Source organism: Crocodylus porosus, unplaced genomic scaffold (assembly GCF_001723895.1).
Source record: "Crocodylus porosus isolate Cpor-Errol unplaced genomic scaffold, CroPor_comp1, whole genome shotgun sequence".
Lineage (NCBI taxonomy): Eukaryota > Metazoa > Chordata > Crocodylia > Crocodylidae > Crocodylus > Crocodylus porosus.
Genome location: NW_017728931.1, coordinates 52,855,300 through 52,870,319, shown reverse-complemented (window position 1 = coordinate 52,870,319; position 15,020 = coordinate 52,855,300). Strand labels below are relative to the sequence as shown.

At 46.1% G+C, this 15,020-nt stretch overlaps 1 protein-coding gene across 1 annotated transcript in view; it reads right to left on the bottom strand.

Moving 5' to 3' along the window:
• The window catches only part of LOC109315945 (voltage-dependent T-type calcium channel subunit alpha-1I-like), a 77,337-nt gene that overhangs the window by 17,666 nt on the left and 44,651 nt on the right, over positions 1-15,020 (bottom strand). The window contains exons 7-12 of the mRNA XM_019543908.1: positions 14,451-14,854; positions 4,138-4,289; positions 2,520-2,705; positions 1,724-1,841; positions 1,015-1,170; positions 516-606 (exon numbers count right to left, since the gene is read on the bottom strand). Coding sequence (XP_019399453.1) covers positions 516-606; positions 1,015-1,170; positions 1,724-1,841; positions 2,520-2,705; positions 4,138-4,289; positions 14,451-14,854 — 1,107 coding nt within the window. The remainder of the gene's footprint in view (positions 1-515; positions 607-1,014; positions 1,171-1,723; positions 1,842-2,519; positions 2,706-4,137; positions 4,290-14,450; positions 14,855-15,020) is intronic.

The following is a 15,020-nucleotide window of genomic DNA, read 5'->3' as shown; positions in this document are numbered from 1 at the left end:
TAAGTCTGACACTACATTCAACCAGCTGTATCTTAAAACAGTTTCAGCCATTTTGAAACTGGTTTATGTGCACTGAACTTCTGTTCTGTTACAGGAGTAAACCATTTTCTGATCACTTCAACTGGTTTATGTGTAACTTCTGTCCCTAGCCCTAGACTGTAAATGTTGCAGGCAGCAAGTGGGAGAGGCACAGTAGAAAAAACCTTGGTCATACTCTGCTCACTCTCCCTTTCAGTATCCACTCTCTGCCACTGTGTGACAGAATACAGGGCAAGATGGACCTACAATTTGACCCAGTAAATGGCAGTTCTTATGTTCTTAATCAAACAAACAAGCAAGCAAACAAAGACTTATGTAACTGCATTGTCATGAAAATGCTTTAGCCAAGACCAGCATTACAGTTTTGCCTTAGGCAGAGAAGAGAGTTTTCAGGGCTGAGGAGGTTTCTGCATGTTCACATCTTTCACCCCGATGCTGGTGGAATTTGAACAAATCAGCCCAGAAGGTCCACTTACCAGAGCCATCCTGGACATCCTGGAACCTGTCAAGCTCCTCCACATTGGATGAGCTCTGCTCTTCATCTGAGTATGATCGGTTGGCATCACCCTGGAACGGAAAAATAAAAACAAAGATCTGGGATTCAGAGGCATCTGGAGGGCAAAGAATTCTGTTCATTCTGGTCAACCATTACCATGGATGATAGGGCTGCCAGATCTCACCATGGTCAATGGCAGAACTCATATAGTTGCACTGTTGGCCCATGGAGAAGGAAGGAGTCATCCCCTCAGGGTAGTATGCAGAGTAGAAATTGTGAGCTCCCTCCTTCACTTAAGTGGGTTTGACACCCCCATGAAAGGGTTAAAATAGGTTTTTTAACCCACCCTGACCATGTGGAAGGAACCAACTTCAATGCAATACCTTGGGATCTCCTGCCATTCCTTTCATACCATTTCCCACATCTGGCTTTCGAATCTGCATCCTCCCTCCATGGAAGAAGTGGCAGTGGCAACTCACCTCAGCCTGGAAGCCCTCCACCAGGATAGCCACCAGAAGATTGAAAAGGACATAGTTGCCAAAGGTCATGAGGGCTACAAAGTAAAGGGATGCCCAAGGCGAAGTAGATGCCATCCCGTTATAGAGCACAACATTCCAGTCTTCCTGGGTTAGGATCTGCAACATAGAAGAGAAGGCACCTAAGCCCACCAGAGCAAAGCAAGAGTGAAGGGGATAAACATAAGTGGGCAGAGAGAGGAAAATGATCTGATCACTACATACCCCCATCTTCTTCCCTCATCCCAATGACTGCCAGGATCCCCACCAGCAGCGTGCGCTGTCCAGCTGTCATGCTGTCTTTGTGGCATTACCTCAGGTGACCCCAAGTGAACAGGGAGAGACGCACACAAACATAGCACGTGTGCTGAAGCATTAAATAGAGAAGTTGCTACAACACAGAATTGATCTTTGCAAGCTGTCCATCTCCCCATTCTCTCACTACTCCTTGAAGGCTGGAGACCCTCTGCCTGAGAGATGTCAGATTACCAGACGTGTCTGTCCCTCTTCTCTCAGCATTGCATACTGGAGTCTCAAATGTAGCTTTTTGTGTCATTGTGAGTAACGGCAGGATTCACTAGTACAAACCTCCTCCTACTTCTGTTCACTTTGACATTGCCTCTTTGATCCCATCATGGGTCTAGCCATCCCACAGCAGGCAGCATTGACTCACCTGGAACACAGTGACTATGGCCCAGAGCAGGGAGTCAAAATTCTTCCGGTCAGGGACTGTATCTCCAGTGTCCGTCTTGAGGCTGAATTTGCACCCAAAGATGTGCATTCCCAGGATGCTGTTGGGTGGGGCAAAAAAGATAGAGTCCAATTAAAGTATCTCTGCTACCAAAGTGAGTTTGTTAGAGTACTTCCCCTTCTGATCCAAATGACTGATCATTGTCACCAGAGTAAGAGATATAAGAATGCAAAGAGCCCATGGAGATGTGCCCAAGAGGGGGCAAATCTCTGAATGGTCTATATCTCTTCATGCAGTTTCCCCTCTCCCTGCACCGTCACCACTGTCACCGCAACCCTCCAGTTTCTGGTTAATCTACCTCTCTTGTTCCATTTCCCCCTCCCTTAAACCCCTTCCAGTTTTTCTGTATGGAGTACTTAGAGTTCAGGCAGCTCCTCCACATCACACCACACTTCTATAACAGTTAGTGAAGGGATCAAGCTATTTCCTACAGCAAATAAAGCGTGGCTAACAGCATTCACCCCTTCAATTAAACACTGAGATCAGGATACTGCTTCTCTATACACAGTCCCAGCCTACTATCTGTAAATATCTAAAGGCCAGATCCTCCATGGAGGAAAACTGTACTCCAGCTGAGGATTTGGCTCAGATTTAATAATAGCATTCCCTCTTGCCACCTTAATGATAGAAATGGGCAGGATGAATCAGACCCACATTGGTACCACACTTAACATATGGAATGCCTTCTCAAACTGCTATGAAGCCCCTAACTCCTCACCTGAATATGAAGATGAAAAGCATGAGAAGCATGCAGAAGGTGGCCACATTGTCCATGGTCTTCATCAGCACCACCAGCTGGCGCCGTAGGGCAGGCATGAAACGCACTAGCTTCAACACACGCAAAAGACGGAAAGTCCTTAGCACTGATAGGCCCCCATCTGACTGACCGATGATTTCCCAGATGCTGTGGCCCAGAGACAGTGAAGGAGATTTTAACCGGGGTGGTGGGGAGGTGGAGGAAAGGGAAAATAGAAAAACAAGATAGAGATAACTGAGAGACATAGCAACATTAATCTGAGTTATTACCACTTCCTGAGTGGACTGCATATTTGCATGAGAGAGAAAGAAAATATTTCTATGTTATTTGCATGTGTGTGTGTCTGGATCAGGGGTGTGTGTATACACTATATACTGCACATGTGTATGTTCTCATGCATGTGTGTATGTTTAATACTGCACTTCTCACAAAGGAAAATTAAACTGCTGTACAAGCTACTCAGAAATGAATAAATGCCGCATCACAAAGACGTGATGTGAAAGTTCCTTTATTAAAAAAAAAAGAAAAAAAAACCTTCTACAGCATCTTTTCTCTAAGCATGTCAAAATATTTTGTCAATTTACTAAGCCTCTCAAACTCATGAGAGAGTGGAGTATTACCATTTCCATTTTACCTAGGGGGAAACCAAGGGTCCGAAAAGTTATGTGGTTGGCCCAGTGTCACCCAGTGAGTCAATGACAGAGTGGGGAATAACATTCAGATCTTTTGTTTCTTTGTCTTGTGCAATAACAAGGCTTCTCCCCATATTTTAGCTCATGAAAAGTACTGGTGCTGCACAGTAACATTGTCTCAACACTGATCTGCCTTGTTGTATGTGTACCTATGGGTGGAAATAGACATTGCCCTTTGTCACTTTTGTGCCACCATAACAATTTTTATGGTGGCACAAAGGCCAAGCAAATAGATGTCCATATCCCTTGTTGTGCCACAAATGCCCAAAATTTGTGGCTGTGGCAAAGGCGTTCTTAATTTGTGCAACTGTGTAGCGGTGGACATATGTTTGCTTTATGGTGGAAGAGCGTGGGCAGCTCTGGGCTCCCCATGATCTCCAGCCACCCTGGGGGCTTGCAGGGTTTGATCCTGTGCACCCTGGGGATTCCAATGCAGGATCAGGCCCCTCAAGCCCTGGGAGCACAGGCCCAGCTTTGACCCCAAAGAGACATGCCCCAGGCAATCTTGGGGCACTTCCCCATAAGCAGGGAAAGCTGAGGTTTCCCTACTTACAGAGATGCACCCTGGAGATTCCTGGGGGTGTCTCTATAAAGGGGAAAGTTGGGCAGGCACTCCAGGAGCTCGAGGGGCTCAGTCCTGCACAGGAATTCCTGAGACACACAGGACTGGGTCCCTCATACCCCAGGAAAACAAGTTGCCTGTTGTCCCGGAGCATCAGTGGTAGGGGAAGGGACGGGCGGGACAATGGGTGGCATGTGTTTCACCCACTGAAGTGGATCAGCTGTGCTGGGGGACATCCCAGCACAGCTAATCCATTTTATTTGGCAACATTTATTTCTAGCCTCAGTCTAATTCCAGCGTGGCTTCCCTGCTCTGACCTCCTCACCTGATGATGACAATGATGCTGTCAAAGATGTTGTAGGGGTTGCGGAGGTAATCGAAGAGCCCAAAGGCGGCGAGTTTCAGAATCATCTCCAGGGCAAACATGCTGGTGAACACAACATTGCTGATCTCCAAAATGTTTGTCAGCTCTTCTGGCTGCATTAAAAGGCAAAGCCAAGGAATCAGAATTGGCGGAGACCTGAAGCCATCGCATCAGAACCAATTAATACCATTCTCATGGGACAGATGGCTCCACATGGAGGGGTGTCATAGAGTGATATAAATATAGAGCTGGAAGGGACTTCATGAAGTCATCTAGTCCAGCCCCTTGCTCAAGGCAGGATCAACCCTGACTAAACCATCCCAACCTGCTCTTGAAGATTTCCAGGGATGGAAATTCCATAACTTCTCTAGGTACCTTTTCCAGTGCCTGACCACCCTCACAGTCAGAAAGTCCCATCTAATCTCCAACCTAAATTTACTCTGTTGCAGCTTGAGGCTATCCCTCATAGTCCTGTCCCCTACAGTCACAGAGAACAGCCCATCCCCATCCTCTCTATAATCACCCTTCAGGTCTTTGAGGATTGCTATCCAGTCCCCCCTCATTCTTCCCTTCTCCAAACTAAATAACCCAAGTACTTTCAGCCTTTCACAGATTTCTTAGATGTTTGGGTCGGAAGGGACCTTAGTACATCAACAAGTCCGACCCCCTGCCCTGGCAGGAACGAGCACTAGAGTCAGAGGACCCTAGCTAGGTGCTGGTCTAGTCTCCTCTTAAAGACCTCCAAGGTAGGGGAGAGCACCACCTCCCTTGGAAGCTCATTCCAGATTTTAGCAACCCTCACCATAAAGAAACTTTCCCTAATGTCTAATCTAAATCTGCTCCCTGTCAGTTTATGGCCATTGTTCTTAGTATTCCCAAGGGGTGCCCTGGTAAACAGAGTGTCCCTTATTTCTTGCTGCTCCTCCAATGAATTTGTAGACAGCTACTAGATCCCCTCTCAGCCTTCTTTTGTGGAGGCTGAAGAGATTCATGTCCTTCAATCTCTCCTTGTAGGCCTGTAGGCCCATAACCATATGAATTGCTCTCCTCTGAACCCTCTCAAGGTTATCCTCATCCCTCTTGAAGTGCAGTCCCCAGAACTGGACACAGTACTCCAGCTGCAGTCTTACCAATGCCGCAGAGGAGAAGTATCCCCTCCTTAGACCTGCTCATGATGCACCTTCTAACGCATGAAAGAGTGCAGTTGGCTTTACTTATCACTTCATCACATTGACAACTCATGTTCATATTGGAGTCAGCTATGACACCGAGATCCCTTTCTGCTGCTGTGCTGCTTAGAAAGTCATCTCACAGCCTGTAGGTGTGTTGATGATTCTTCCTCCATAGATGTAGCACTTTGCACTTATCCTTGCTAAACTGCATCTTATTCTGTTCTGCCCACACTGTCCAAATGCACCTGAATCCACTCCCTGACCTCCATCGTGTTGTTTACTTTGCCCCATAATTTGGTGTCATCCGCAAATTTGGACAAAGTGCTTTCTATGCCCTCATCCACATCACTGATGAAGTTATTGAACAGCACTGGTCCAAGGACCGAACCCTAGGGAAGTCCACTGCCCACATTTTTCCAGGTCAAAAATGACCCGTCCACCACCACCCTCTGTGCATGCCTCATAAGCCAATTCACCACCCACCTGACCATGTAGTAATCTATGCCACAATCACCTAATTTGCTTATATGAATGGGATGCGACACTGTACCAAAGGCCTTTTTAAAATCCAAGTAGATGACATCTACCTCAGCTCCTGCATCTAAGCATTTTGTGACCTGGTCATACAAAGAAACAAGGTTAGTCAGGCAGGATCTACCCACTATGAAGCCATGCTGGTTGCCCTTCCTCATTATTTTTCCTACTGGACTCCCACAGATGTGATCCTTAATACTTTTTTCAAAGGTCTTCCCAAGGATAGAGGTGAGGTTAACTAGCCTATAGTTACCCCAATCATCCTTTCTCCCCTTCTTGAAAATAGGTGCCACATTGGCCCTTTTCCAGTCCTCTGGGATCCATCCTGAGCGCCATGAGTGCTCAAACAACCTTGCCAGTGGTTCTGCAATGACAATGGTCAATTCCTTCAGCACCCTTGGATGAAGATAGCCTATGCCTGCTGACTTAAACACATCCAGCCCCTCCAAATGCTTCCTCACTAGGTCAGTGCTAACTGCTGGTGGGCCGGAGTCTCTCTTGTGCCTGTCTATAGCCCCTTTAGAAGATGTATCTTTATCTGTGTTTAGGAATACAGATGCAAAGAACTTGTTTAAGAGCTCAGCTTTGTCTCTCCTATTTGTTACCACTTGCCCTAGTCTGTCCTGTAGGGGTCCTATGTTGCCATGCGCCTTCTTTTTAATTCCTATGTACCTAAAGAAGGACTTTTTGTTGTCCTTAATTTTTGTAGCCAGCCTGAGTTCCATTTCTGCTTTAGCCTTCCCAGCTGATTCCCTGCAAGTGCAAGCCAAGCAGGTATATTCCTCCATGGTGGCTACCCCCTGCTTCCACAGTTTGGATGCCTCTCTTTTTCTCCCTAGGCTCTCTTGGATTTCCCTGTTTAGCCAAGAGGGTTGCTTGGCTCTTTTGCCTTTAATCATAAGCCATTCTTCCCAGGGCTCTAATAATTTTTGTTGCTCTGTGCTGGACACTTTCCAATCTGTTGGGATCCTCCCTGAAGCATGGGACCCAAAACTGGACACAGACACACAGGAACTGTGACGGATCAAAATGCTGATCAGGGAGGGTATTGATGATGCCCTTTTCATGCTCTTTTTCCTCTTTGAGTTTACAAAGATTTTATCCACAGCAAATTCATCTACACTTAGCTCAGTGATCTGACCCCCTGGCTATTCTGGGATGTGTCTCCTAGACCCTCTCTTGGTGGAGCTGTTCCACTTTGTATAAATAGACATTTGTTAGAGCAAATGAGTGCCTAGATACCTTGCTATTGGCTAATCTAGGGCCAGACTGTCCCACAAGGTCTTGGATTATCTCCAATGACTAATGTTTGTTTGTTTGTTTGTTTTAATCCTGTACAATTTCATGGAACAGGAAAACTTTTCCATCCAGTTCTCCCTCCTGGCCCTTGGTTTTCTGCCTGCTCTCCTTTTTGTTTCTCCTCTTTTCTTCCTTTCCTTATTTTTTTCTCTTTCTCCACCATGCTCCACTTCCTCCTCCCTTCTTCTGCAGGCATTTGTTTGCTGGGCCTGTTCTTGCAACCTCCCTCTTTGCAGTGGTCTAAATAATTACCCAGGAGACCATCCTAGTGCATGAATAACACATCAGCAATGAGGGGTAGCCTGTTAATGTCTAACAAGGGACAGAAAGAGAAGAATGGGTGAGGAATGGAGGAAAAAGGACAGCAAGGAAAAAAGAGAAAACTGGTGAGAGTAAGACACAAGGGGAAAATTCCCTTGAAACTGAGTGGGGTAAATGTGTCGCTAAGATAAAAACAACACTCTATCTAGGACATCTGAGCCTAGTGAATCTGTGACTGATGTAATACAGTTTCTTCTAGCACTGGGCTGTGGTGTGTGCATGTGTGGTGCACATGAGTAGACACAGAGAGTTTTAATGACTCCATCAGCTGAACAAGCCTGAACAAAATTAAATTACTCCTTCTTTTGTTTTCAGCATTAATGGATGTTTCTTTGCCATGTTCAGTTCTTGGATGCCCCTCCAAAAAAATTGGGAAAGGAGCCAGCCGCTTGATGGGGAATGATGATGTAGCACTTCATAGGTGGATGGGGGCTGTGCTGACATCACTGCTGATGGATGCCAGGTTCTTGTCATCCTCTCTGAAAAATGGAGGAGAAGGACTAACCTACCTGAATGAGAGAACAGTGACCTCCCCTCCCCACCCTATAGCTGAGTTATAACTTAACCCATGTAGTCAGACATTTAGAGAAACATAAATGCTGTCAAAGTAAATGCAACACTCAAATTTGTCATGTGTGAGTTGAGCAGATGCGATCCACTCACATGAGGGTTACATGTTCGGGGTCTATTTTTCTGTATTATACCCCAGTTTCTCTCTGCTCTAAAGGAGAAACCACAGATGGAACTGACTGAATGAGTCCACACCACAGTTTACCCACCAGGGAGCAGTGACATTCACACTGTCTGGTGTTTCTATAGGCACACATACACTGGGTAAGACCTGGTGGACTCACATACGTCACACGGTCAGCTTGCTGCCCGCTTTCTTCAGGTAGGTCTGAGTTATGATACATAAATACCAGGTCGCATTTTTGACATCAGACACAACAGGAAAGAGGGACACTGCTGGAGCCCCCTGGTGGTGACAACTGGGGGAAGGATATTGTCCTGATAAGCCCATCAGCAATAGAGAAGGGGACTCCATCCTGGCCTGAGCAATCTTTTCCAGGGAAGCTATCACTGCCCCATGGTGCACAGTGGGGACATGAGTCATTAACTTACTTTTCTTTTAGAACGTGTCAAGGTTTGGTTACTGTCCTTTGAAAAGGGGAAAGGTATGTTCCCAGAGGCTGTGCTACCACTTTGTTACAGGAAGCACAGGAGCAGGGGCAGAGCCTGGGGTTCAAGTTAAAGCTCCTAGCCTTCTCCTGGCGATCAAACCCAGCCCTGTACCATTCCAGGGGGCAAAAGGAATCTAGGCATAGCTGTTTCTATTCCAAAACCAGAACAACTGGGTTAGTATCTGCTCCCCAGATCTTTGGCTATCCATGCCTTTTTCTAACTGGGCTTTCATCCAGCTTCTGAAGCAACCCCATCTTTACCCTGAAAAACACTTTCTCAGCACCTGCTACCTTTATCCCTCCTTCCTTGGGATCAAGAATTTGGCTGTGATTTCCTTGAGGCTGGAGGGAGCAGGCAAAACTGCCTAACCCTGCTGCAGAGTTTTATTAAAACTGCCAGTTTCTCTAAAATCAAAATAAAAGGGGAGAAGGCTCAATTTCCATCCATAATTACATTTGAATAACAAAACGGGTCCTCAAAAGGGGTGGGGGAAAGAGAGAGAGAGCGCATGCAGGGAGGAGAGAGATGAAGATAACCACACAGAGAGCCAAGCAGTAATGACATGAGATGGGAACGAGAGACCCATATGCTAAACAGAGACACTAATTTCAGCCTGAATCAAATGATTTTGTCAGTGAGAATGAAAAATGCAAAAAGACAACAGGGATGAAGGTGGATTATCCTTCTCACCGTCGTCCGAACCTTCATTCTCTCTCTGTCGTAGAGTGCAATTGATGTTCTAAAAGTCATGCTTGCATCTCTCTTACGGAAAAGGTCACCTGTTCTCCTTGTCTCTTCTTCCCTCCCTGACATCTGTTTCTCTAGTCAAGCCTGCACCTGTTAATCTTTTTCTAATGGGCCATCAATCACCCCTGCAAAGCATTCTTCCCAAAGAGAGTGAGGGGCAGGAAGGAATAGGTAGGAAAGATACAGACAGACAGAGATAAGGACAGAAAAAGGAAAAGGTGGGGGTACCCAACATAAGCTTAACATTATGTGGAGAAAGGAAGGATGAGGGAGGAAACAGAGAGGAAAGGGAAGCAAAAAAAGAAGAGTTTAGTGATGCAGATAAAAAGAGATGCAGAGAAAGAATGAAAACATGGGAAAAAAAGGAAAGAAAAGAAGAAGGGAGAGGAACCAGCTGGATTCATGAGACCTGAGGCAACACACTCATAGAGCAAAGGCAGACCCTACATTGCAGCCATTTGTGAAGAGACAGATAATTAGCTAGAGTGAAAAGAACGATTAGCTTTGAGCCCGAGGTGTTGTTGGCAGGGCTGGGAGCCCCAAGGGGGCCGTAACCTCCCAGGAATTCTGTGACATCTGGGACTAGCTATACGATCATGCGCTTTCAGCTTAATTATGAATGACAGCTGACACAGCGGAGGGCTGGGTCACTGTGTGTGTGTGTAGTGGGGGTGGGAAACAGTTTCTCCCTGGCACAGGGAATGTAGTCTTAATGGAGGAGGGAGACTAAAAACAAGCGTTCCCTTCTGAAAAGCTATAGCCAACTTGTTAACTTAGAGCTGTGGGACACTGCTAGAGATCAAACAAGTGGCTGCCTGACATTTGTTTCCAGAACCTTTTCAGGGGTTTAGCAAAAAATGGCAGGGTTCATCCTCCTTCCTTTCTTCTGTGACCTCCTGGCCTTCTCCAAAAGCAGAAGGACTGAAATGGCCATTGGGAAAGTCCTGCACTCACAACAGCTCCTGCCCATCCGGAAGCTGGGAGCCCCAGCAGTCTCATCAGAACAAAGGCCTGCTTATCTTGGTGATTTCTGGCCCTGGAGAATGCACTTATATCTCAGAATAGGGTGGGGGATGACTTAAATTGGGCCTCTCCAAAATGCAGTCATGAGGTCAGTGGGGCAGCTGGAGCAGAGCGGCAGAAGGTTGCTTGGGGCCAATTTTAATTTGATCTCACATGGTTTGCCAAGTCTGAATCTGGATCTTTGCAAATGCAAGAAACAATGATCCAGATTCCCTTGACAGTGAACCCTTCCCCTTCTACACTAATCAGATGCCATGTGCAGAGGCATAACAGCCAGGGTCTAATACCCTGGGTGGCATCAGCAGCAGGGCCAGGCTGGCTGGAGCAGCTGGGCTTCCTGCAGTGGCCGTGGCACTTGGATGGGTAGTGATATCAGCTGCCATCCTTGTGCCCCCTCTGTGTAGGCATTCAGGGCTGGTGCCCCTGTAGCCCATTGCTCATTATACTACTGGCCATGTGAGAAAGCAAATGCAACTTCCCTATGAAGGCTAGCCAATTTCATCCAAAGTTCCTGCCCCAGTGACAAGGTGACAGATCTGGGGTGAAGAAGAGAAGGTCTTAACCACCAATCCTCATTGCCTTATTTTAACACAGACATTTTTAACCCAGGCCATTGATGGCACTGGATTTGTGACCCAGATATCTTGTTTCAGGCAGACTCAAACCCTCAGACTGACCACGACCTCTCTATTTGATAACAGGCAAATTTGAATGATGTCCAGTGATATCAGATAAGACTAAGGCAAATAATTCTTTATCTAACAGTCCCAGGGTTCACAGAATCAAGGTACATCTGGCCAGTACATGAGCACGACTGAGGTTTTCTCTTGAATGTCAGATGTCAGCAGCCTGGGCATTGGAGGGTGAGGCCCCCCCCTATGTCCACCAGTGGGGTGGGCGAGACAGACTAGTGGTATGCCCTCTGTTCATAGTGGCCGTAGGTTCCCCTCTCAGGAAATCCCTCTTTTTGTATTCTTTTCCCCCCTCTAATGACTCTTCACCTCTGGGCACTGCTGATCCGTCTTCCTGTGGTCGTCATACTGTCCACATTCTGTCCTGTCATTACATTCCTTTGTTTTACAAACCCATCATATGCACACATTCTAATTTGGTTTTTTGCTGGTTTCTCCTAATTTGGTCTGTTCTGCAAAGCCAAAAATCCCAGGGCCTTGCAGTTGGGCACTATGACCTAATGCCATCTTATCTCATGTTATGGAACAGTGTGGTACATGTCTTCAATTTCCCAGCCTGTGTATTTGCTTGCTGGTTGCCTGTGTCAGACACAGCGGGCCTTGAAGGAAACGGTCACAAACAGACTTTTAGCAACCAATTAACCCTTGGCATTACCCTGGATCATTGTTTTAATAAATCTACTTTATCTATAAGCCAATTCCCAAAAGCACACCATTTTCTAGCCATCAACCATCTATCTTGTCCATTTAGTCCAGTGTCCAGCCTCTGATAGTGACCAGCATCAGATGCAACAGAGGGAGGGAGGTAGAAGAAACTCTGCAGCAGACAGGTATCAAGTAGACTGTCTGTAGGAGGAAGTTTCTTCTACCAAGTCTAAACTGGCAGCTCTGGTGAAACCGAACTGGGGCAACTCTTTGGGCCAGATGGCAGATCTTTGACTCTCACTGCCCAGGGTAGCACAGAACCAGCCACACAAATCAGTTCTCTGATATCTGTACCTTGTAAATACAATACAGAGACACGACTGATAGAGAAATTTTCCTAATCTCTTCATATTTCTCCATTACAACAACACAACTTGACAGTAACTGTAAAATTGCAAACTAGAGATGGAAAATGCACACATGGTGATATTTAGTCCAAATCCCTGTCTCAGAACCCAGGCAGAACTGCATGTTGCTTTGTCCACATCCAGTTTTAAATGACCTAAACGAAGGGGTTTGTCCTGTTACCCTAGGGAGATGTCTCCACAGCTTAATACATCTCATACTCCTGGACTGGATGTCTACTGAATGTCTCTGACAAGCAGCAAACAGTAAAAAAGGGAAACAGCAACTACACAACATGAACCAGTGGAGCTAGTAAATGATGATACAGATGAAAACTACAGGGGGAAAGTGCAGGAAGGTGATTTTCTTTTGGACTTCTTCCAGTGCTGCGCTGTACATTTTAATGAAGAACAGCAGAATGGACTACTGCCATATATAGACTGCACACTTGCTATGCCTGGCAGTGATGTCCTCATACGGGCTGTCTCCTGAACTGGAAGTGGGGTAACTGCTTCTGTATGGCACTGTGGGTAGGCTAATTATCACTGTCAAGTGAAAGTATCAATTAGCCCACCTCCATTTTTGCTAGTCCACCCACAGCACCACAAGGACACACGTATATTGCTCTCAGTTCAGGAGGCAGCCCACCTGGAGTGATATGCCCCGTTTGACAGCACCACAGCTAAGTACAGTCATTACCATAAACATGTGATTTCCTGATTGTCCACACTGTATCTTATAGGTAGGTATTATTAAGTGCAAACAGATTCAAAGGATGGGGAAAAACTGGTCCGCAGTAGGACAAGGCCCATGGCAATCTACAGCTATGCCTTTCTGCTTGTGCCATGAAATAGCCCCATATGAAATGTTAATGGAGAGGGTATTATAAGGCATGCTACAAGGTACTTAATCTATCCTGTGCCTCAGGACCCTACAATAAAATAGGATGATAATCCTTTCTTTGCCTCACATGGGTGTTATCAGGATAAAATACTTTAATGACACTAAGGTGCTTGGAGATTACAGTGATGAGGGTCATATCTGTGCTTAGACAAATGTGTTTGCTTTACATGTCTCCATCCACCTGTCACTTGAGGCCATCATAGCAAGGAGGGGCTTGTGTGGTCTCAACCCCTCAAAGAGAATGGAGGAAAGAGAGTAATTTCTGGCTGCAGCAATCAAAGGACTCACCTGTTTTCCTCAGTCGTTGTATACAGCCAGGCTGTGCTCATGCATCTCTTAATTAAGCTAGAAAGACTAGCAAGCTGATGGATTTGAATTGAGATGCTGGTAAAGTGCCTGTGACATCCCCAGAGGGTACATTAAATTAACCAAATAGACTAAGGATTCAGTCAGCTAATGAAGAGAGAAATGAGGGAGAGAGGTGGGGGAAATGGAGGAGACAAGGGAAAAGAGAGAGAGAGAGCAGAGGGATAGAGGAGACAGAGAGAGAAAGAAAAGTGGAGGATGAAAGAGAGAAGAAAAGCAACAGAAGGAGATGAAAGGAAATTAGATGGAGGCAGACACATGACTAAGTGCAAAAGCAGGGGATAAAAAGGCCCTTGTGGATGCATCTCAAAGTCATGCTGGAATCTTCTGCACTACTACAACCTGTGTGCACTTTGCTCTGTCTACCTCTACAAGGTTGTAAGTTCCTGTGAAAGGGCCCAGGACTCCTTAAGAGGCTCATACACCAACAAGCTTGCTGTTGATGCTCTATAAACAATAACAAATTGAGGAAGAGAAGAGCCTGAGCGTCTAAGTGGACTTGGGTACCTCAGTGTGAGTCTACTGCATCCTTTTCAAAACCCTGGAAATCCATTAATGCATCTGATTTTGTAACTTACAGCAATCTGACCCTTAAGACTGAAAAACAAAAAAGCACTGAGGAGGAAAAGGATCCACCTACTTTTTGCATTAACTGTTTTTCAGAGACTTGAAAAAGGTGGGGTAGAATTGCACATAAGTGCCAAAGTCCACTTCAGCATCTAATAGGTGGAACAGAATCTGGACCTTCGTGACAAGAGGAAGCAAATGCCCCTGCCTCAAAGAGGCTCTTGTCAGGACATAACAAGATTGTTCAATTGTGGATGCTGCCCAAGGGGACCCTCTCATACATGAATCCAGACCATGTAATTCCACTGTGTGTGACCTACCTGACACATGGTGCTACCGTCTACCCATTCTTATTGTCCATTCCCACCCCCAGCTGGCACACTGAATTCAGATTTCCAGTTCTCCCCAGGGCTGTTACCTGTTCATGGTGCTCAATGCCCATGCTGATGGTGTTCACCAGGATCGCTATCATGATCCCACGGTTGAAATACTTGCTCTCCACAATCCCTCTCAGTTTGACTCTCACTTCCTGCCACATGTCACTACACAGCCTCATCTGTTTGCCCTCTTCCCCCTCCTCTTCCTCTTTCTCCAGCTCAGCAACAGCATTGCTTTCCCTGCTTCCTTCTCCTTCCTCTTCACCGGCCTCTCCATCCTCCTGGTCTGAGTCAGCACTGTCAAGGATGGAGAGCCTCCGGGCTGCTTCACGCTGTACTCTGTGGCATCTCGGGCAGTTGCTGGGGTCAGAAGTCAGTGTCACGGCAATGGGCTGGACAAGGGCCTGAGGAGTGTAGTCAAGAGAGTTGTGTTTCTGACAATGTCCTAGGAAAAGAAAGGATTAAATGTAAAGAAGCAGGGTCAAATGTCCAAATGAGGCTTCAAATCAAGGTACCAGCTTTACATCTGGGACTTTAAATAGGTGCCTAAGATAGCTATGATTTTTAACATTGAGGGAGAATGGAACAGTCCATCAAGGGAAGTGGTAAAT